This window comes from Mesoplodon mirus, assembly GCF_964341445.2.
Source record: "Mesoplodon mirus genome assembly, chromosome: 7".
In the NCBI taxonomy this organism is placed as follows: Eukaryota; Metazoa; Chordata; class Mammalia; order Artiodactyla; family Ziphiidae; genus Mesoplodon; species Mesoplodon mirus.
The window spans coordinates 55612702-55635868 of NC_138983.1; the positions used below are offsets into that span (position 1 = coordinate 55612702).

Consider the following 23167-nt stretch of genomic DNA (forward strand, 5'->3'; position numbering starts at 1 on the left):
TTGAACTGCGCAGGTCCACTTATATGCAGATTTTTTTCAATAAATACATACTATGGTACCATATGATCTGCGGTTGAATCTGAGGTTGGTTGAATCCACTTATCCACTTAAGGTTATACACAGATTGTCAACTGTGCAGGGGGGTCAGTGTCGCTAATCCCCATGTTGTTCAAGGGTCAACTGCACCATGTTTAAAAGAGAAACTCTCTAAGGATATAATACCCTAAGAATGACAAACACACATGGCCAATGACCAAAGCTGAGTACTGCATTCAGTCTAATGTGAACTGTAGGAGAAGCTATACTTCCTTGATGGTCCTTCCTGAAAAAGATTTTCTCTAGGGTGAGGTGACTGGTTATTAATAAAGGCAAACAAACAAAACAATCTATAAGACTAGCATTTTGCTAACTGCACCAAACCCTAAGGAATAAAGTATCATTGTCAAAGAATCCACACTCAATACAAAATTAGAAAAAGAACCTCACTGAACTATATTGGGAAGACGCTACCCCAATAACTCTCAAATCCAAAGGTAAACATCCCTTGGTACCTGGCTATGCTTGAGTTTTTACCCCTGTATGTTCAATTTCTTATTAGTGCAGCAGAATGAAAAAGAACTTTGGACTTAAGAGTCCCAAGATCTTGATCCTAATTTGAATACTCCCACTTACTAGTTATTTGTCCTTGGGCAAATAAAAAAATCTCTTTGCTAATTTCCATCTCTATCTCCACCACTAGTATCATTTTGATGACTGGCAGTTATATAGCACTTTGATTATGCCAGGCCCATTTCTAAGCACTCTATATTTTAACTCATCTAATCTTCATAATGATCCAATGGAGAGATGCTATTATCCCCACTTTACAGATGAAGAAACTGAAGCACAGAGCATATAACTTGCCCAAGGCTACACTGCTGTAAATGAAAGAGTTATGATTTAAACTCAGGCAATCTGGCTCCAGAATCAGTCCTCTTACCCACTGTTCTTTATTACCTCTTTAATATTAAAAAAAAAAAAGGTAAAGAAAAATAAGCTGAACAACCCTATATGACAATGGGCAAAGGACATGAACAGGCAGTTTACAGAAACATAAATTCAGATGACTTGTAAACAAATTAAAATATGCTGAACTTCGCTCATTTCAAGATATTAAAAACTTCTGAAACAAAACACTTTTATATATCAGATTGGCAAATATCAAAAAAATTTGATAAAGAGTTAGCTAGGGTATTCGTTACCTTAATGATGTATCATATATGTGTACAAAGATGTACAGACAAGAATATTCACTGCAGATCAATCACAATACTAAAGACTGGAAACAACCTAAATGTCCTTCTATTTTAGAATGACTGAATAAATAATAAGTGACTGGGATACAATGGATCCTTTCCTATACTGTCTGTTTTTATTCCTGGTCTGGTTTCTTGGTTTACCACGTAATTTTTGTTGGAATGCCATTCATTGTGTTATGAAAAACTATAAAGTCTGTGGATGATATAACATCCTACAGAAGATTCACCATGTTCTCTGACAGGCAATTAGACTAAGGGTAGATCACCTCACAATCCATTCAGGACATGAGCTTATTCAAGGTTGGCTGCAGGCTTTGTAAAACTTGAAAAGTTTGTTCTACCCTAGTTTGTAGCCCTCCGAGGATCCAACTGAGAGTTAAGGGCATTTTCCAAGCCTGCCTGCCTTGGAAGGTCCTCAACTTTTTTCTCCCCGACACTGAAGAACTGCTAAAAGAGTGCTCTGTTTTTCATTAGGCTTCTGGGAAGCTTCTTAACCTTTTACCCTACACAGTTAAAGAATCTGCAAATGCCTCAAGAGAAAAAAAAGCAGGTGGAGAGGCTGGGGGGCGGGGGGAGATGCACCTCCCTTCTCTCTGGGATCTGGGCCTCTCAAGTTTTGGCTGCCTTGGCAGCCCTGAACTATAATTTTTGTATCCCTAGCCCCATGAAGAAAGCTCTGCTGGCTTTTTTGCCTCTTAATAGCTATACTCTCCCTTTGCCAAAAATCCATAAATGTCTGAAGTCCTGGCTGCCTTGGCAATTTACCAATGCCTTCATATAGATTTTTTTTTAAATCAGGCTTTTCTAGTTATTCTCAGCAGGAGTTTTGGTCTGCTACAATCTGCTCCATCATAGCCAGAAGCAAAATCTACATTCTTCATAAGCAGTGGAGAAGACAAGATTTCCGTCATGAAACCCAAACCATTAATAAAGAGGGAACAAGCAGTGAGGAAGAAGACAAAAGGAGAGAATATTCTTTTAAGAAAGTCAAGAAAGGAATCTAATAAGGTAGAAAACGTGTGGTTCAAGTCCTAAAGAAACTTACAATCTTACTAGGGAATGAAAAACATATGCAAGTGAAACTACTATAGAATGTGGAAGAGTTATAAAACTAAACACCTGACTGCAGCTCAGAACAGCATGAGGTAGAGGTACACAACAGCAAAAGAAGACAATGAATCAAAGTACATCTTCTACAACAAAACCTATGTAAGTGCAAAGATACACAGGAACCAAGAGGTCATTATCCATATTAATCTCAAGTTTACCTGCTTATACTACCCACCAAACTTCTGAAATACCTTCAAATGGAATATTCGAAAGGAGAAACTTTAATGTGAAATTAGGCATACCATTTAGAAGTAGGAAGGTGGAAACATGGGGAGTGAACCACAAATACGTTCTAAAACCAAACTAAAGTGCTTTCCATTTTATCTACTATTTTTTTGGTTTACTCCTAACTCTCCAAGAGTGCAGATGACAGCCAAGTACCAACTGTCTTAAACTAATGCAATTGCTCCTTTACCTACTTGCCCAAGACATTAACAATTTACAGTAGGCAATATAAAGAGCATTTACCTGGAAAGAAGAGGAAGTGCACAGAGAAAAAGTTAAAAGTTAAGAAAATATTCATATCAAATTTTAAAGCTGCTTACCTAAGTACCATAATTAACACCACAGATTACTGCTATAGTAACTCAAACTGTGTTTTAAAACTATCCTTGGCAAAGAACTAATGAAATCAAGATGTCACAACTCACATACCAAGAACTTAAAACATGTTTGTAACTTTTGACCTAATAATTTCTAGGAATCTTAGAAAATAATCTAAAATACAGAAAAACTTTTACATAAAAAGATTTTCATTGCAACATTGTTCATAACTGCAAAACAAAAACTGAGAATAACCTAAATGTCCAATATTGAGGGAATAATTAGGCTAATTACAGACCGTCCATACAATGTACTATTATCCTGGCATCAAAATTATATAGAAATATTTTTTTAATAATATGCAATATTGGGCTTCCCTGGTGGTGCACTGGTTAAGAATCCGCCTGCCAATGCAGGGGACACGGGTTCGAGTCCTGGTCTGGGAAGATCCCACATACCGCGGGGCAACTAAGCCCATGAGCCACAACTACTGAGCCTGCGCTCTAGAGCCTGTGAGCCACAACTACTGAGCCCGTGAGTCACAACTACTGAAGCCCACACATCTAGAGCCTGTGCTCTGCAACAAGAGAAGCCACCACAATGAGAAGCCTGCGCACTGCAACAAAGACCCAACACAGCCAAAAATAAAATAAAATAAATAAATTATAAAAAATGCCATATTGCTTTAATTAGATAGGAAACCATTTATGTTAAATGAGAGATGCAGACGCCAGACTGAATATGCCTTATAATTTCAAATGTGAACATTAAATATAGAAATGGAAATAACAAATGGAAAAATAACAATAAATTGTAGAAGTCACAAAGGGAGAAGAAAATATTAATTATAACATATCAAGTTATCATACATAAGTGTGTAAGAATAATGAAAACCGTTATCAGAGATCAGGAAGTTAAAGAGGGAAGTGAGCAGTGAGGAAGAGGGAGGTGCTGAGGGAAGAGAAAATACACCAAAAAAAGGCATGAGACCCTTTCCCCAAAGCACTTATTAACATAGCTTATTAGCTAACACAAAGTCATAAAAAGTTGTAAGAAGAGATTTAAATAATTACAGAGATGATGACAAATGCAAAGTCACAAAATGAACAATTGCCAAATGCATCTTACAAGCAAATGTTCCAACAGACATCTGTAGGAGCAAGAGAACAAGGGCTGGGAAGGAGAGTCAGGCGTTAGGAAGGTTGGATGAAGCTGAGTCTAACTGGTAAAACTTAGATTAAGTTAAAAGATGGAAGGGGACTTCCCTGGTGGTCCAGTGATTAAGACTCCATGCGCCCAATGCAGGGGGCCCGGGTTCGAAGCATGCCACAACAAAGAGCCTGCACGCCACAACAAAGATCCCCTGTGCCACAACTAAGACCCGGCGCAAGTGGTTAAGAATCCACCTGCCAACGCAGGGGACATGGGTTCGAGCCCTCGTCTGGGAAGATCCCACATGCTGCAGAGCAACTAAGCCCGTGAGCCACAACTACTGAGCCTGTGCTCTAGAGTCCACGAGCCACAACTACTGAAGCCCGTGCACCTAGAGCCCGTACTCCTCAAGAAGAGAAACCACCGCAATGAGAAGCCCGCGCACCATAACAGAGTAGCCCCTGCTCGCCACCCGCACGCAGCAACGAAGATCCAACGCAGCCAAAAATTTTAAAATATAAATAAATAAATTTGTAAAAAAAAAAAAAAAAGACCCAGCGCAGCCAGATAAATTTTTTTTAAGTCTTTAAAAAAAAAAAGATGAAGAGCAACCCATGTGTACAAAGCACAACCAAAGTGTGATAACACTACTGAACTGCACAGTTAAAAGGTTAAGACAGTAAGTTTCAAGTTATGTGTTTTTTACCACAATTTTAATTTTTTTTAAGTGTGAAGGCTGGATAGTAAATAAATACATTCTGCTAGAGCAGAAAGTTTATGTAGGAGAGTGGTATAGGCCAGAAAGGGTAGGTTGGGGCCAAATTATAGAGAACCTTCAACACTAGGCTAGGGAATCTAAACTCATCCTGTCATCAACAAGGATACTACCATATTTAATCTTATTAATATTAACAAAACTATTAATAAACAATAAAACTTCAGTTATCCAGCATGCTTGGGGAATAAGATGTTCCTTAATTTTATGTGGTAACAATGCCAAATTTGGGCAGGATCTTCCGCATACAGTTACAGCACTTCACCATCCACACGTTTGCCGGATAACTTTCAAAAGTAGAAAGATCCCAGGCTGTGGAGACCAATCAGACTCCATCACTTATCAGTGTGACACTGAGCACACTACAACTTCTCTAGCCCTCAGCTTCCCCACTTCCCAAATAAATTGTTATGTATGATTAAATGACATGATTTAAACTAATGTCTTGTACAATGCTGGATATATAATTGATATTCATTAAGTGTTAGATACATACTTATAAGAAAAAATTCTACCTAATCTTTTCAGGGATAGAAATTTCTCAGAATTGTAGGGAAAAAAATGGCATCAGAGATTTTTTTCTCTATATATAAGTGGGACAACTAGATAGTGCTTATTAACTGCTAATAAAAATTAATGATAAATATTCAAATTCCAAGTTGCATCTTGCTTCCTTAGCTTAAAAAATTAACCTGATTTGTACCTCGATCTGGAAAGAATAATGAGTCTTAAGCAGCCTAAGTCTGTGTAGACTTACGGCCAGATAGTAAATATTTTCAGCTTTGCAGACCAAAAGACAGCTGCTCAATTCTGCCATTGTAGCATGAAAGCAGCCATAGACAATATGAATAAGTATGGCTGTGTTCCAATAAAAATTTACAAAAATAAGCAGTAGGCTGGATCTGGCCTGCTGAATGTAATTTCCTAATCCCTGGTACTAGAGATTGAATGTTTGTGTCCCCTACACAATTTATACGTTGAAACCTAATCCCCAATGTGATGGTATTTGGTGGTGGGGTCTTGGAAAGGTGATTAGGTCACGAGGGCAAAGCTCTCATGAATGGGATTAGGGTGCTTATAAAAGAGACCCCAGATTCACTTTGTTATAAAGCAGAAACTAACACACCATTGTTAAGCAATTATACTCCAATAAAGATGTTAAAAAAAAAAAAGAGAGAGAGACCCCAGAGAGCTCCCTTGCCCCTTCCACCAAGTGAGGACACAGCAAGAAGACTGCCATCCATTAACCAGGAGGCAGGCCCTCACAAGACACTGAATCCACCAGTCTTGATCTTTGACTTGCCACCCTCTAGGACTGTGACAAATAAATTTCTGTTGTTTATAAGCCACCCAGTCTATGGTATTCTGTTATCACAACCCAAATTGATCTAAGACATCTAGATTAGAAAAAGACAACGAGAGTAGAGATCAATAGAATTTGCAAAAGCAGGTATTAACCAAGAGTAGAGTCAAAGTGCAAGGTTCCTTGTTGAATCGAGAAATGGCCCAAACAACAGGCACAGCAAGGCAGCCCAAACTGGATCAGCGCAGTCCAAGCATGAGGCACACAATAAAGGAGGTCACAAAAGCAAAGGTAGGTACAGGAATGCTGCAGAGATGAAGGCCGTGCAGACCTAGGCAGACCAAGACCATGTGCGTGTCCCCATCTCTATATCCACCACCACCCTTTGGACAAAAGCCTTTGGACTTAATTTCTGCTCTTTTTGAGGTGAAGAATCATCCACAATAGTCCACAAAGTGGAATGATACCAAAATTAGAAAGAGTGTAGGATTTCGAACCTACCTGCATTCAAATCTACTACCCACTGGCTTTGTATCTACCAGTATTTATCCTTGCTAAGCCTGTTTCTTCATCCATAAAATGGGAGTAATACCTACCTTAACAGGGATGTTTATCTCATCTAATCCTCCAGTACCCTCTTGGTACAGATTCTGTGCACATTAAAATGGTAGCCTAACTGGCCTGTCTCTTAAGACTCTTTGTCTATCTTCGACACTGCTTCCCTAGTTCTTTATAAAGCAGAGACCTGACCCTATCATCCTCCTGCTTAATAACTTTCATTGGCTTCCCTCTGCCTCCAAGATTTATAAACAAGACTCAGTCTGCCACCCCAGCCATATTTTCTCATATTCCCTCAATACTCTCCCCTCCCCAGCCTTCACACATAATCACTATTCCTAGATATGCCAGACCCTGTCTCTTTACATATGCCACTTCCTCTTCCCACAATGTTTTTTATCTTTTTCACTGTATGATAATTAGTTCAAAGCCCTGTTTATTGCCCTCTCCTTTGCAAAGCGTTTCTCACTTAACCCAGGGAGAATTACATTAGCCTTATGCAGGTCCTCACAACATTCTGCACTTACCTCAATTGTAGTAGGATTTATTACCTGTGTTATAATTACTTGTTTCTGCCTCTGATTCCCCAAATTAGGAGATTTTCTTGAACCCATGGGGATGATCTCTAGGTATGTGTCTCAGTATAAAACAGTGGCTTAAATTTTTGTTGTTGTTGAATATACCAATGAGAAAGTGCTTTAAAACCAGCACCATTTTGTACTAAGCTCTTTTAAAGAATTTGTTGGCTGAAGGAAGATCAATTTGTAAAGCTTTTCTTTATAATGAAACCAAAAGTAAACTTTAGTAAAGTCCAAGTCAACAACAAATTAACAGGGTGCAATCTTTTGAGGTTTTATCATAATAGTTTTACAGAACCAAACACTAGACAAAACACAAGAGAAATGGCAAAACAGAAGTAAAGGGAAAATATGTCCACTGCTGTTTAGAAAAATGAAAACCAAAACTGGATATAAGTTGCCTTCAGGCTTAAAAATTTAATTGTACACACATGTAATGAGGAAGACTGGCTCAGTTCTGTTTTGAGAACTGAGTTGCTCATCCTGAATCTGTAGTTCTGTTGCGTACAGGATGAGCAAGGCCAATGCAATCTTTGGCAGCATTAATAAGAATTTAGCATCCAGATGGAGAGATGGTAAACCTCACTACATTTTCCACTGGTCAGGCATTATTTAAAGCATGAGGGTCAATTCTGAGTGGCATATTTAAAGATGAACAGAAGGATAAAGGAATCATGATATATAATCAAAAATCTTTTTTTAAGGATTTTTTTAGGACTCTTTTTCCTTTATTAAACATTTACTGAGTATCTAACACATTCTAGGTACCATATTAAGTGCCGAATACACAAAGACATAGTCCCTGGCCTCAAAGAGTTCAGTGTAATGCCAGAGACAGACACACAAACAAGGAACTGAAATCCAGTGACATGACGAATACACATACTCACGTGGTGTCACAAAGGAAGGCAATCAACTCCTGTTTGAGAAAAAAATTCACAGAGCACTTGTTTCACCTGAGTATAATCTGACAGAAGGGTAAGAGGGAAGAATATTCCAGGCAGAATGATCATAGGTGACAAAAGGTCAGAAAGGTTTCAAAACGCATACTATATTACAAGAAGTGTAGGCAGTGCAGTATGACCAGAAACTGGGGAAAGGGAGAAAGAGGACCAAAGAGATGAATCTGAGAAGTTTAGCCTAAGAATTTAGATAGAAAACATCATGGTCTTTAAATATCTGAATATTGAAACGAGGGAAGAATAGTTTGATTCACTAGAAACTTAATTTTCAAACAATTAACACTGTCCAAGACTAGACAGCAGTGAGTACAGAGTCATCAGAATGGGAGAAATATCCCTGTTCATGTATAAGCTCAATCTTCCCTTGGTATTCTAGATCTCATCCCTAGCTACTAACGATATTGAGAATCATTCCAGGTGTTTTATTGGCCTTTCAGTTTCCCTCTTCTGTGAAATGTCTATTCAAATCCCCTCACCATGTTTCTAATGAGGTGTCCGTCATAGTGATTTGTAGTTCTTCATATATTTTGGACATTAATCTTTTGTTAGTTATTACATTGGAAGTATTTTCTCACATTCTGTGGTTCATCTCCCTATCTTGTATCATACAGAAGTTTTGATTTTAATGTGACCAAATTATCAATCTTTTCCTTTACTCTGTATTTTTTGTTTAAAGAATTCTTCCTATCCCATCTTCACAGATACTCCTAGTATTTTCTAAGTTTTATAGTTTGACCTTTAATCTATCTGGTATTAACTTTTTGTGTATGGTGCGAGGTAAAGATCTATTTTTCCTTGTTTTCTGTAAGGTTAGCTAACTATCCACAACTGAAAATATTTTTGCCCCATTGATTTGTAATGCCACCTGTCATCTACCAAATTCAAGTATATGAGGACATGTTACTGGACCCTTAATTACTTTTTAAACTATTTAACCCTGTTCTTGGCCACTAATCATTTGTATTGACAAGTTCCACTAAAAAAAATTAAAATTAAAAAAAAATTCCCTTCTATTCCCAGTGTTCTAGCTTTTAAAATAATAAATGAATGGTAAATTCTGTCAAATGCTCTTTTGAGCATCTACTGAGATGATCATATGGTTTTACTCTTTATTAATATGGTGAATTACATTAGATTCTTAATGTTAAACTGAACTCTCATTCCCAGAATACTACTTGATTGTGATTTAAAAAAAAAATACACTACTAGACTAGTGCAGATTTCACTTGGGACTTTTAAAATCTACATTCATTGGCCTATATTTTTCCTTTCTTATACTGCCTTTGTGTGATTTTGATATCATGTTGTAAAAGCCCCCCAAAATTAGTCTAGAAACATTTTTTATTCCCTGGAATGGTCTGCACAAGGATTATCCATCCTTCAATATTTGGGTAACCTGTAAAACCATCTGTGCCTTGTGTTCCTTTAATGGATAGAATTTTTTTTCCTGCTTTTTACTATGAAAATGACTCACATACTTATTAGAGACACCAGTACAATGAACCCCAACATATCCATCACCCAGCTTCAACAGTCAACCCATTGTCAATCTTATTTCATCTATTTCCCAAATCTTTACTTGTTCCCTCCCCCCTTGAATAAATTGTTTTGAAGAAATCCCAGACACCATATCATCTTACCTATAAACATTTTAGCATCTCTCTTAAAAATAAGGACTCTTTAAAATATGTAACCAGAAAAAAGATTTCACACTAAAAATTTAATAATCTTTAATACCAACAAATATCCAGTCAGTATTCAAATTCCTATCAAATATTTTTATAGTTTTTCAAATCAGAATCCAAATTAGTCCATACGCTTAAATTGGTTTTGTCTTTTAATCTGCAGGTTTCCCTTCTACGTATTGCTTTTATCCCCTTCTTCTTCACATATTTGTGGGGGAAAAAATGGGCCATCTGTCCTGTAGTTTCCCACATTCTGGATTTTGCTCACTGCATCCACATATTACTTAGTGGGTAGATTTTACTACTCAATTTCTTTTTTAGTTACATTTCTATTAATATTTTCTACTTATTCTTGACTCAGCTGCAATAGGTTGTATTTTTTAGGAAACTGACTATTTTACACAATCTTCCAAATTCATGGGCATAAAGTTTTCCATATTCAATATGTATGGGTTTTTAGAAATCCTTATCATAGCTATAGTCATATTCCCTGTTTCATTCCTAACATTGTTTACACATTCTTGTGTTTATTTTTCATTGACCAATCTTGCCTGAGATCTGTCTATAACAGAGTCTATATTAATATCTTCAATGAGTTAGATTTTGGTTTTATTAATCCTCTTCACTGTTTTCTACTCCATTAATTTCTATTCTTACCTTTATTCTTTCCTAACTTCTACTTCCTCTGGGTTTAATCTGCTGTTACTTTCCTAGCTTCTTCAGTTGGCCGCTTAATAATTTTCAGGCTTTCTTCTATTCAAAAACCTTAAAGATTCTAGGACATAAATTTTTTCATATTAATATTGCTGAAATTGGGATGTTTCTTACAATTAGTCTTACAATCACCGTCAGTTGGGCAAGCAGTGATGGTGCAACTGTCACTGCTTATCTATGTATGAACTAAACAACTAAAGAATAAGCTTGCAAAAGTAGTAGTTACTTGGCAATTATCCCTGGTGGAATGACTAGACAACTGTAACTTCTCAATGTTAGTCAATAAACCTATTACAGACCATCTGACAAAGAACTATGAGTCTCATCTGAAAACTTTTTGTTGATACCTGCTGGCCAGTTCAAGAAAACATCAGGATCAAAATTTGATGGGTGCCAGCAGTTTGAAAGAAAATGCTGGAGATAGCTGTGGAGCACTCTTTTAAGAAATGTTCTATCACCAGTGCTCTCAATTAAATAGTGAGCAATACTATGTAGAAAAACACAAACCTCTGTGCTTCCATCAGAAAGTGATTTAGAAGAATCAAACTCTGCATATGAAGTCACAGGAATATTCTACTAATTTGTTACTTCCCTTCCTTTTATAAATACATGCATGAGTGATATGCTAAATCTATATCTAAGTAAATATATATGAGTTCTTTCAGTAAGCATAAAGTTTCAAAGTCTAAGTGATAGGAAAGCACTGTATTTGGAAAGTAATAGTCCATCTCACAAATGATGACATCTTAAGATTTAATGAAATATGATATAGGCACTTAAATTTTCCTCTTAGGAAATTAAGGAAACACTCCCATTTATCACTGCAACAAAAAGAATAAAATACCTAGAAATAAACTTACCTACGGAGGCAGAAGACCTGTATGCAGAAAACTATAAGACACTGATGAAAGAAATCAAAGATGATACAAACAGATGGAGAGATATATCATGTTCTTGGATTGGAAGAATCAACAGTGTGAAAATGACTATACTACCCAAAGCAATCTACAGATTCAATGCAATCCCCATTAAACTACCAATGGCATTTTTACAGAACTAGAACAATGAATTTCACAATTTGTATGGAAACACAAAAGACCCCAAATAGCCAAAGCAATCTTGAGAAAGAAAAATGGAGCTGAAGGAATCAGGCTCCCAGACTTCAGACTATACTACAAAGCTATAGTAATCAAGACAGTATGGTACTGGCACAAAAACAGAAATATAGATCAATGCAACAGGATAGAAAGCCCAGAGATAAACCCATTCATATATGGTCACCTTATCTTTGACAGAGGAGGCAAGATTATACAATGGAGAAAAGACAGCCTCTTCAATAAGTGGTGCTGGGAAAACTGGACAGCTACATGTAAAAGAATGAAATTAGAACACTTCCTAACAGCATACACAAAAATAAACTCAAAATGGATTAAAGACCTAAGTGTAAGGCCAGACACTATAAAACTCTAAGAGGAAAACATAGGCAGAACACTCTATGACATAAATCACAGCAAGATCCTTTTTGACCCACCTCCTAGAGAAATGGAAATAAAAACAAAAATAAACAAATGGGACCTCATGAAACTTCAAAGCTTTTGCACAGCAAATGAAACCATAAACAAGACGAAAAGACAACCCTCAGAATGGGAGAAACTATTTGCAAACGAAGCAACTGACAAAGGATTAATCTCCAAAATATACAAGCAGCTCATGCAGCTCAATATCAAAAAAGCAAACAACCCAATCCAAAAATGGGCAGAAGAGTTAAATAGACATTTCTCCAAAGAAGACATACAGATTGCCAACAAACACATGAAAAGATGCTCAACATCACTAATCGTTAGAGAAATGCACATCAAAACCACAATGAGGTATCACCTCACACCAATCAGAATGGCGATCATCAAAAAATCTAGAAACAGTAAATGCTGGAGAGGGTATGGAGAAAAGGGAACCCACCTGCACTGTTGGTGGCAATGTAAATTGATACAGTCACTATGGAGAACAGTATGGAGGTTCCTTAAAAAACTAAAAACTAGAACTATCATATGACCCAGCAATCCCACTAGTGGGCATATACCCTGAGAAAACCGTAATTCAAAAAGAGTCATGTACCACAATGTTCATCGCAGCTCTATTTACAATAGCCAGGACATGGAAGCAACCTAAGTGTCCATCGACAGATGAATGGATAAAGAAGATGTGGCACATATATACAATGGAATATTATTCAGCCACAAAAAGGAAACAAAATTGAGTTATTGGTAATGAGGTGGATGGACCTAGAGGCTATCATACAGAGTGAAGTAAGTCAGAAAGAAAAAAACAAATACCGTATGCTAACACATACACTGGAATCTAAAAAAAATGGTACTGATGAACCTAGTGGCAGGGCAGGAATAATGACACAGACGTAGAGAACGGACTTGAGGACACAGGAGGGGAAGGGGAAGCTGGGACGAAGTGAGAGAGTAGCATTGACATATATACACTACCAAACGTAAAATAGATAGCTAGTGGGAAGCAGCCGCATAGCACAGGGAGATCTGCTCAGTGCTTTGTGACCACCTAGAGGGGTGGGATAGGGAGGGTGGGAGGGAGACGCAAGAGGGAGGGGATATGGGGATATACGTATACATATAGCTGATTCACTTTGTTGTACAGCAGAAACTAACACAACATTGTAAAGCAATTATACTCCAATAAAGATGAAAAAAATTTTTCCTCTTAGTACTGCTTTGCTGTATTCCACAGATTATGACATATAGTGTTTTCCACTGTTATTTAATTCTAAATATTTTCCAGTTTCCATGATTTTGTTCTTCATCCATTTATTTTTAGTTTATTTTTGCTTTTACTTTTTAAATTTCTAAACATGGATAGGAGGTGAGGGGAATCAGTTATATTTGTTATTAATTTCTAATTTTATTGTATTGGGGTCAGAAAACATGGTTTATATATCAAGCTTTGGTATTTGTTGAAAATTTCTTCATGCCTAATTACATAAATTACATAAAATTACATACAAATTTCACTTTTAATTAAAAAGAATGTATATTCTCTAGTTTGGGAAGTGTATGGTTCTATATATACATAGTAGATCAAGTTATACATTGCATTTCTTTTCTTTTAGTGGTTATCCTTCAATTTTTAATATGCATCTGACTGAAAGCTTAAAGTTAATTAATGTCTCTATCCTCCTTCTGAACTATATATAACACTTTTAATGCTGGTCACTTTCCCTCCCAGCTTACATTTTATCCTCATCTGATATTTTAGTTCCACTTTGGTTTTAGCCCCAACAAATCAGTCATAATTATTTTTGTTTTATACAGTCAATTCTTCGTTTACTGAACCAATTTCTTTGTTCATCATGATTTCTTTTTTTTTTAACTTATTTATTTATTTATTTTTGGCTGCATTGAGTCTTCGTTGCTGCGCGTGGGCTTTCTTTAGTTGCAGAGAGCAGGGGCTACTCTTTGTTGCGGTGCACGGGCTTCTCATTGCGGTGGCTTCTCTTGTTGCAGAGCATGGGCTCTGGGCATGCGGGCTTCAGTAGTTGTGGCACACGGGCTCAGTAGTTGTGGCTCATGGGTCCAGAGCACAGGCTCAGTAGCTGCAGTGTACGGGCTTAGTTGCTCTGCAGCATGTGGGATCTTCCTGGACCAGGGCTCGAACCCGTGTCCACCGCATTGGCAGGCAGATTCTTAACCACTGCGCCACCAGGGAAGTCCCTATCATGATTTCTTGTATCCTTCTCGCTCCCCTAAGTTACATTTCTTTCTTCCAGAAGTGCATTCTTTCATGTAATAGTTCTTTCAGAAACAGTGTGGTAAATTCTCCATATTTTTGTTCATCTGAAAATACTTTTATTTTGCCTTCACTCTTGAATGATAACTTAGCTGAGTATGAAATTCTGATCTCTCTCAGCACTAGGAAGATACTATTCAAGTTTCTTCTGGCCTCTCTTTATTAAGAGACAACTGCTCTCAGTCTGATTCTTGCTCCTTTGTCTTTCCTTTCTGGTTGCTTTTAAAAGTGTCTTTGGTGTTCTGCAGTTTCATTGCAATGTATTTAGTTTTGGGGTTTGTTTTTGGTTTGTTCATTTAATTCTTGCTAGGCCCTCATGAGCTTAAACCTAAAAATTCATGTCTTTTTAAATTAATTCCAAAAAATTCTCATGTCATCTCTTTAAATTCCATGTCTCCCTCATTTTATTTTTCTCCTTCTGGAACTGCTATTAGATGTTGGGTCTTCTTGCTTAGCCTTTCATTTCTCCACCTCTTTCATATTTTCCTTCATCTTACTGTTCTGCATTCTCAGGATTTCCTTATATTTAACTCCCAGCTTACTATTTTCTCTCATCTGTGTAAACTATCACTTATTTACTGAGCTTTTTTTTTTTTTTTTTTTTTTCTGTTTGCGGTACGCAGGTCTCTCACTGTTGTGGCCTCTCCCGTTGCGGAGCACAGGCTCCAGATGCACAGGCTCAGCGGCCATGGCTCACGGGCCCCGCCGCTCCACGGCATGTGGGACCTTCCCGGACCAGGGCACAAACCCGTGTCCCCTGCATCGGCAGGCGGACTCTCAACCACTGCTCCACCAGGGAAGCCCTACTGAGCACTTTTTAACCTATTTTTCATTATGTTTAGTTCTTTTCCAAATGTATGTTTCATGTCTTATTCATTTATTGGGATGTCAATTACTTGTTTAATGTCTTTAGTCATTTAAAATATGCTACTTTAAATTACCTTTCAAACTGCCATTCTACTATCCCAGTTCTTAGAGCTGTAATCCTCCTGCTTGTAATATCTGTTGACTCTCATTTGTGGTAGAAAATTGTTTCCTTGTGTGTCACTTGTAATTATAAATTCATCTTCTGTTGGGTTTATTTCTTCTGTGAGAATTCCTTGTGGCCCGAGATATGAGAGTACTCCTTCAAGTCTTGTTTTTCCTTTCTCCAGGTGGCCCAGTGGTATCACTAGCTTGAAGCCAGCTTTTATATTAATTTCCCAGCATAGGGATACCTGAACCATATAATATAAACTCAGGTCGCAAATATGAGCAAGGCATAGATCTTGTGCTTCAATTTCGCAGGGAAGCTTTTTTTCCATTTCCTCTTTGTATAGAGCCCAGGCAAACCAAGATGAGATTTCTTATTTCCTTGTGTCAGTGGGAAGATTTTTCTCTAGCCCACCCATTCACCTAGGATGCAGCACATCAGGAATCCCAGCCTGATGCAAAAGTCTTAGTTTTGGTTCCTTTTCCCACACAGTTAAAACTCAATCACTAGGAATAAAAAAACCAGAAATAACCCCTCACTCAATTCCTTCATCTTTGTCCAGAGCAACACAGCTCAAGGGCTTAATGAAGTTTTGGTTTTTAGTTCCATTTTTTGTTTTTGGAATCTAGAGATTTTCCTGTCTTTCCTGCAAGCTCAGAAATGCATTTAAAAGAACTGTTGTTTATCATCCAGCTTTTCTGGATATTTGTAGCAACAGAGTCTTTAGCTAAGATAAGTTAGCCATCTTGCTAAAAGAAATCTGGGATCTCCAATCCATTTGCTACATTACCCCTATAGGAGTGATCTCTCTAGAATGCAAAGATGTACTCCTCTTTCAAACTCCTCAGTGGATCCCCCCTTCTTAGCATGGCTCTCAAAGTCTACTATTATCCAGTAACTGCTTATTTCTGCAATTCTGCCTCCTTCCACTCTCCCACATGTACTCTATGCTCCAACTACCCATATTTGCAATCCCTAGAACTCTCCTTTTGTTTCATACTCCTATGCTTTTAAAAGTACTTATTTCCCTCAGTTTTATCCTCCCTTCATCTGCCTACTGAATACTCATGGTCAAGTGTCTGCCTTTCCAGGAAGCCACTCCTGACCCATCCAAGCTGGGTTCTCTTTTTTTGTGAAAAGAGCTAACATTCGTTGAGCTCTTTATATGATAATAACTCATTCAGTCTTAACAACCTTATGATTTTGCTACCACTACTATCCCCATTTTCAAAATGAGGAAACTAAGGTACAGAGAAGTTAAGCAATGTGCCCAAAGACAAAAAGCTATAAATGGCAGACCTGGAATTTGAACACAGATAGTCTGTCTCCAGATCCTGCTCCATTAACTTGCTCGATTAATATATACCATATTGCGTTCTACAATTATATCTTGCGTTAGTTATTGCATTTATTACCCCACATTCCAGTTACACGTTTATATAGCAATCTTCTCAACTACACTGACCTTAAGAGACAGAATTATGCTTTATTTCTATTTGCAGCTCCAGTGCCTAGCACACAGAAGGCCCTCAACTCAGATGGTCACTAAATTAATGAATAACTAAAGGAAACATCCCCACAGTCACTGCATTAGTCCAGCCCGTCTTCACCTCTTGTCTGAACTACTAGAACAGTCCCCTAACTAGACTCCCTTCCTCCAGTTTCTATTCACATCTTTCCTCCACACTCCAACCAATACTGTCTTTCTAAAGCACATTATGACAGTGTCATTCCATTACTTAAATATTTTTAAGGGCTCCACACTGTCTATAGGATAAAGTCCCAAATTCCTTCAGCATGACGTACCATGACCTTCATGATCAAACTTCTGTAGTCTCTTCTCTCCTCCTTCCCCACTCCAGCCCCACATTCCATCTATATTTAACTTCCTGTCAGTCTCTGAATATGCCAAATGCCTTCATGCCTTTGTACGTGCAGGTTCTTTTGCCGGGAATGGCCATCTCCTCTTCCCTCACCTGGTGAACTCCTATTCTTTTTCCAACACACAACGCAAATGCCTTCCTCAAGTTTCCTCAAAAGACTGTCAGTTATCCCACTGTTCTATTCTTCTTGGCATTATGCATTTACCTCACTTACACTTTGTATTATTATTTGATAAGGTGTGTTTCCCCAGCAAGACTGTGGAATCTTAAAGGACAGGAACCATGTCTTACTCATCTTTTTTATTGTATTCTCTTACACAAGTGTGTGCCCTAAATGCTCACTGAAATAGTGGAATGAAATGTGACAAACATATCCTACATCCTACACTAAAGCAAACTCAGATTCAAATGAATTCAAGGCAGTCAAGTCTTCTAAGATTAAATGGAAATTAGACAGGGAGTAGAAACATGAATGAAAAACAAATACCACCTAAATTCCTGCTGCTCAATCCCGAATTCTACAGAATGGAGCTATTCTGTCAACGGTAATTCAGGCTTAGTTTATAAGGTAATCTCATCCTGAGTTTTAAAAAACACAAGGCAAATATTTCCACATTAGTAAAACACATAAGGACACTCAAATTCTGGAATATGTGTTACTAGGATAAAAAGTTGAGTCATTTTATACATTTTAAGACAAATCCCTTCAGACAAGAGAAATTCCTATCCTTTTACACTACAATCGCATGATTTCATTATTCATTAGTCCTACATGCAATTTAGGTTTGCACACATGGCAAACATTGTCTGCCAACTGAGTAATAAACCAGAACTACTTGTTTTTCACAGAAAGAAGAAATTTTTTTAATGGATAAATGTCAACCCTAAGTGAACAGGGAGGTTGGGGTGGGATAAAGGGAAGGAATAAATGGGGCACTATTCAATTTTTTTGAATTATTCAATTTTTGAAATGCACTTTTAACACTACAAATAGAAAAAAAATTAAACTGCCAATTTGAAAGATTCATCAGCCTTTGTCTAGCTTTTCTCTTCAATTATTACCTATGGTAAAAGGAAAAAGAACTGTCCTAAAAAGGTCTTGGTTTCAAGTTCAAAGGCAGCATAATTTAGAATGATCATCCTTGATTTCAAATCAAAAGACTAAATGAATTCTTAAAATTAATTATTATCAATGAGGCTTGGGACTTCCCTGGTGGCACAGTGGTTAAGAATCCGCCTGCCAGTGTAGGGGGACACGGGTTCAAGCCCTGGTCTGGGAAGATCCCACACGTGGAGCACCTAAGCCCCTGCGCCATAACTACTGAAGCCAGCGCGCCTAGAGCCCGTGCTCAACAACAGAAGCCACCGCAATGAGAAGCCCACGCACCGCAATGAAGAGTAGCCCCCGCTCGCTGCAACTAGAGAAAACCCGCACGCAGCAACGAAGACCCAACGCAGCCAAAAATAAGTTAATTAATTAATTAATTTTAAAAAATTCTTATCAATGAGGCTTAAATGTTCTTATATCTGCAAATCTACCTATGTATGTCTGTATGGTAAATCTTCTTTTTTAAAAATCAATGGACCAGGACTGTTTCTAAATTTAGAATATAAGCTCTAAGAGGGAGGGATCTTTGACTATTTCATTCACTGATGTCACCCAAGGATCTAGAACAGTGTCTGGCACAGAGTAGGCACTCATTACATGCTTGCTGAATATTGCTCAATATGGTCCAAATACTTAATATGTCAATACATACAATGAGCTGCAGATCCTCAAAGAACATACAGTTGAAGTCTAGGTCCATCTTGAAATGATCACTGACTTTTAGCCTTCAACACACACTGCTGCACAAATTAACTGATACTGTATCCAGAAGCAAATTGACAGTGTATGTAAGAATAAAATAAAACAGTTAATACAGACGTTATTAAGGTTCTGAACTTTAAATCTTGAGAAGCTGCCAAAAAACAAAAATATCACCAGCACAACCAAAATTTTCAACACACACAAACTCTTGCACTTTTTTCAGAAAAAATTCCAAAATTCAATTCGATTCAATTCCAAAAGAGCCAAGGGACTTCATTAAAAAAGAAAAAAAAAGGTAAGAATTTCACTTAAATACCAGTGAATTTACTACGAAACTGTATTTCCAGTTTTATAAAGCAGGTCTGCCCTTTCTTTTATCAATTGACCTAATTATGCCAAAAGAATACTGCTAAGCAATATACTTCTGTATTTACCTAAAATTGCTTTTTTTTTTTTGCTGTTTCCCACTCATAAAAGTGTGATGTAATTATTATGCAACTGGTATTTTTACTGTCTATTACAAACCATCATGAACATTTAACTGTGAATTAGGTTATGTTTTAGCCCTTATTTAAGGGTTAGCCTTTCAGCCCTTGTTATCTGCTACTGACCTAGTGACCACAATGACCTGGTCACTCTCTTCTCTGTTCTGGGCCTCAGTTCTCTCTTCTGTAGAATGAGGGAACTGGGTTAAAACAAAAGTTCTTAACCTTTCTTTTTGCAACCCTTGGAGAATCTGGTGAAAGCTACAGGTGAACTATTCATAAAAATGTACACATACATTGTAAAACAATTTTATGAACAATAATTCATAATGGCAAAAGACTGGAAACAACCTAAATATCCACCAATAGATGATTAAGTTAATTATGTTACATCCATTCAATGAAATTCCTTGTAACTATAAGTACAATGAAGAAACCTTCTATGTACTGATATGAAAAGATATCCATCATGTATTGTTATATGAAAAAAAGCACCAGTGCATATAACATATAACCTTTTAGGTAAAAAGATCAAAAAATAAAATAAATATATTTGAATTTCCATGTATAAGCGTAACGAAAATGTGGAAGAATCAACATGAATCTTTGGTGAAAATGGGAAATGAAGAAAGGAGTAGGAGGAACCTTTTCATTGTATACTTTCTTATATTTTTGTTTGAATTATGTGAACTGCCTATTAAAGTTTTAAATTAAAAAATATTGCATATAAACTCAAGAGGTCTAGACAACTTGCTAAAGCTAGAAGATTATTCCCAAACCCTGTTCAGCAATACTCTTCTATAATGTTTTGACTTAACAAGCATGTAATTATATACACTCAATGATCCAACAATAAGAACACTTAAGGAAAAATATTTTTCATAATGGTCCCCATACAAACATATAAAGTAATTGGTGGATATTCAGTGACTCAACAGAGCCTAATTTGAAATCTCATTTTATATTGTTTTTCTTAATCACTGATACACAAATTTCTTCAAGGAAAAAGTCTGCACAAATCATCAAGTCATACACCCTCTCATGGTTCAAATCTCAGACGTGATATTCCACAAAGGAGTACAGGCTTCGGAAATAGAAATTTCTATCCTATGTAACCATATAATCAATAGTACTAGTATGGAGACCAGAGAAATACTGTCTTAATTTTTTTTTACCATAATCTCAGAATTTGAAGCAAATTAAATAGCATAGATGATGTCTGGGGAGGCCTTCATCCCTTTTCTGAACAGGAATCAGGTGGAACTGGGCTTTCATCCTTGGGCAACTTACTTAACCTCTCTTGGCCTCAGTTCCATCTATAAAATGGAAATAAAAGTACCTATCTCATAAGGATGCTATGAAGCTTAAAAGGAATAATAAGGAACACAGAAAGACAGAAATAAAAATAAGGTATCCTAGGACAGTGGCAGGTGTCTGACTGCTTGAATCAAAACAGACTGCATTCTGGAACCTGTAGTTTCTAGTGACTGCACTTTCATACACAAGCAATTGTCTCCTTTTCCCTACTGAAAATAGCACATGGCAGAATTCCCAACACAAAAGATGCAAATATCTGTCCTTTCCTAATTATGTTTCTTGAAAACTCTCTTCCTAGGTAAGCTTTATCAAAGAACTCTAGCTGTTGTGTTGACTGGGTGTGTCTCAAAGAGTCCCAAGTTATAACAGTTTTGTTTTGTGTTTTCAACAGGGCATTTTCTATGTCAAGCTCAGCACCAAAGAGTGGCAGGCTGCTGGGGGGGGGGGGGGAAGGCAAAGAAGTTGAAGACAACAGTCCTTCCACGGACTCCTAATTGCCAGGAAAATAGTAGGCAACCTACCCTGCCATCGCGATAGAAGCATCCCCCGCCACCCAATCTCCGCTTCCAAAACTTTTAAACCCCATCCATCTTTGTTTGTAGAGCACTGCTGGAGCTTATTATTAATTATTATAAATATAAATAGCCATCATTTATTACGTCTTCTCTACGTACCAGGCTCTTGCGTTTTTCAAGATTCTGTGAAAACTGCACATATGAGCTCAGACGCTCAAGTCTGAAAAGCTCCCTTCGCATCCTCAAAATCAATCTAATCTGCCCCTCAAACTTCGTATATGACACACCTCTCACTGACCCATTCAGGCCCAGGGATCACATCTTTACAAGCAATTCAACCCCAAGCTCTTCATCCAACACTAAATCAAGCACTTCTCGGATCCTCCACTGCCCCTACAAAGTTTGGTACCCTCCTCCACTCACCAATTCCAACCTGGCCCTAACTTGTTCCAAGAAATGCTATGGCTCCCTTCAAACTTCTTACTCCAAATCCATCGTGCCTGTACTTCATCCCTAAGTTCAAAATTCAGAAACACATACTGCACCTGGGCAGAGCCCGGTTCCAACCCCACGAGAACTCTCAACACCCGCTCGAGCAGGGCCAGGGCCTGGGACCCTCCACCCCCTAACCAGGCCAGGCCGGGGCGCGGCGGCCTCGCTCCGGACCCCAAGGGGAGGAGAGGAAGCTCCACCTGGCTCCGCGGGCGCGGCGCGCGTCTCCTGCTCGGGCCTGGGCCCCGCGGCGGCCGCGCCCCCGTCACGACGCGGGCGGCAGCGCTCGGGTGGGCCGCGGCGGGCGCGCTCGCCCAGCACCTCCGCGTCGGGCTGCCAGTTGTCGCGGGCCCGACGGCGGGCCCAGCCCGGGCCGCGGGCGCGGCAGCGTGGGCAACCCGGGCCCGCCGCGTCGGCGGCGCGTTGGGCGCAGCCTCGGCACAGCGAGTGGCCGCACGGCAGGGCCGCCGCTTCCCCCGGGGTCTCCAGGCACCCAGCGCAGTCCGACTCCTCCGGCCGCGGCGGTGGCGGCGGCTGCAGCAACGGCGGCGGCAACACCAGCAGCGCGGGGCCAGAGGCCGGGCCCGGGGTCCCAGTCTTGGCTGCCGCCATCTCGTCACAGCGGCCCCGCCGACCCCGCCGGTTCAGAGCTGCCGCTGCCGCCGCGGAAGAAGCCCGAGTACTCGGACCTGCCGCCGCCATCTTGTTTCCCGTTTGTAGGGAGAGTCCGTTGCGAGGGAGAAGAGTAGAGGGCGGGGCAGTGCGCGGCGGGCACCGCTATATTCATATTCATGAGGGGCGGGGCTCCAGGAGAGGGTCTCTCGGGACATGGTTGGCGTGAGGTGAAACCTCATTAATATTTATTAGTTATCCTTTATATATCTGGTCTTCGGCATCGCCTTCTACTCTTTGCGATTTCCTTTTACTAGGCCAAATTCAGTTGAGGACTGAGGGGATTTATTTGGAAACCGAGCGATATTAAACTTTATGAAGTACTTACACTTATTTAACCTGCAATACCCTGATAACTGAGGCTAATGTGATTGGGGAGTATGTGAATTACTCAGAACCCTGCCTCTGCTTCATAGCTGTTGTGACTGAGACCAGTCCTACCCTGACCAGCAACTAACTGCCAAAAAGAGCAGCTTCTTGTCAGTCCACATCTCAGTATACTCTCTCTCCAGATTCCTTCCTGAAACTTCCC

The 23167-nt window shown here is 38.7% G+C and overlaps 1 protein-coding gene across 1 annotated transcript in view; it reads right to left on the minus strand.

The window, feature by feature from the left end:
- RNF169 (ring finger protein 169) overlaps positions 1-22716 on the minus strand; it is an 82643-nt gene extending 59927 nt beyond the window's left edge. Inside the window, exon 1 of the mRNA XM_082626953.1 lies at positions 22164-22716. Within this exon, the coding sequence (XP_082483079.1) occupies positions 22164-22665 (502 nt within the window). The 5' untranslated portion in view covers positions 22666-22716. The remainder of the gene's footprint in view (positions 1-22163) is intronic.
- Positions 22717-23167: the final 451 nt, after the last annotated feature.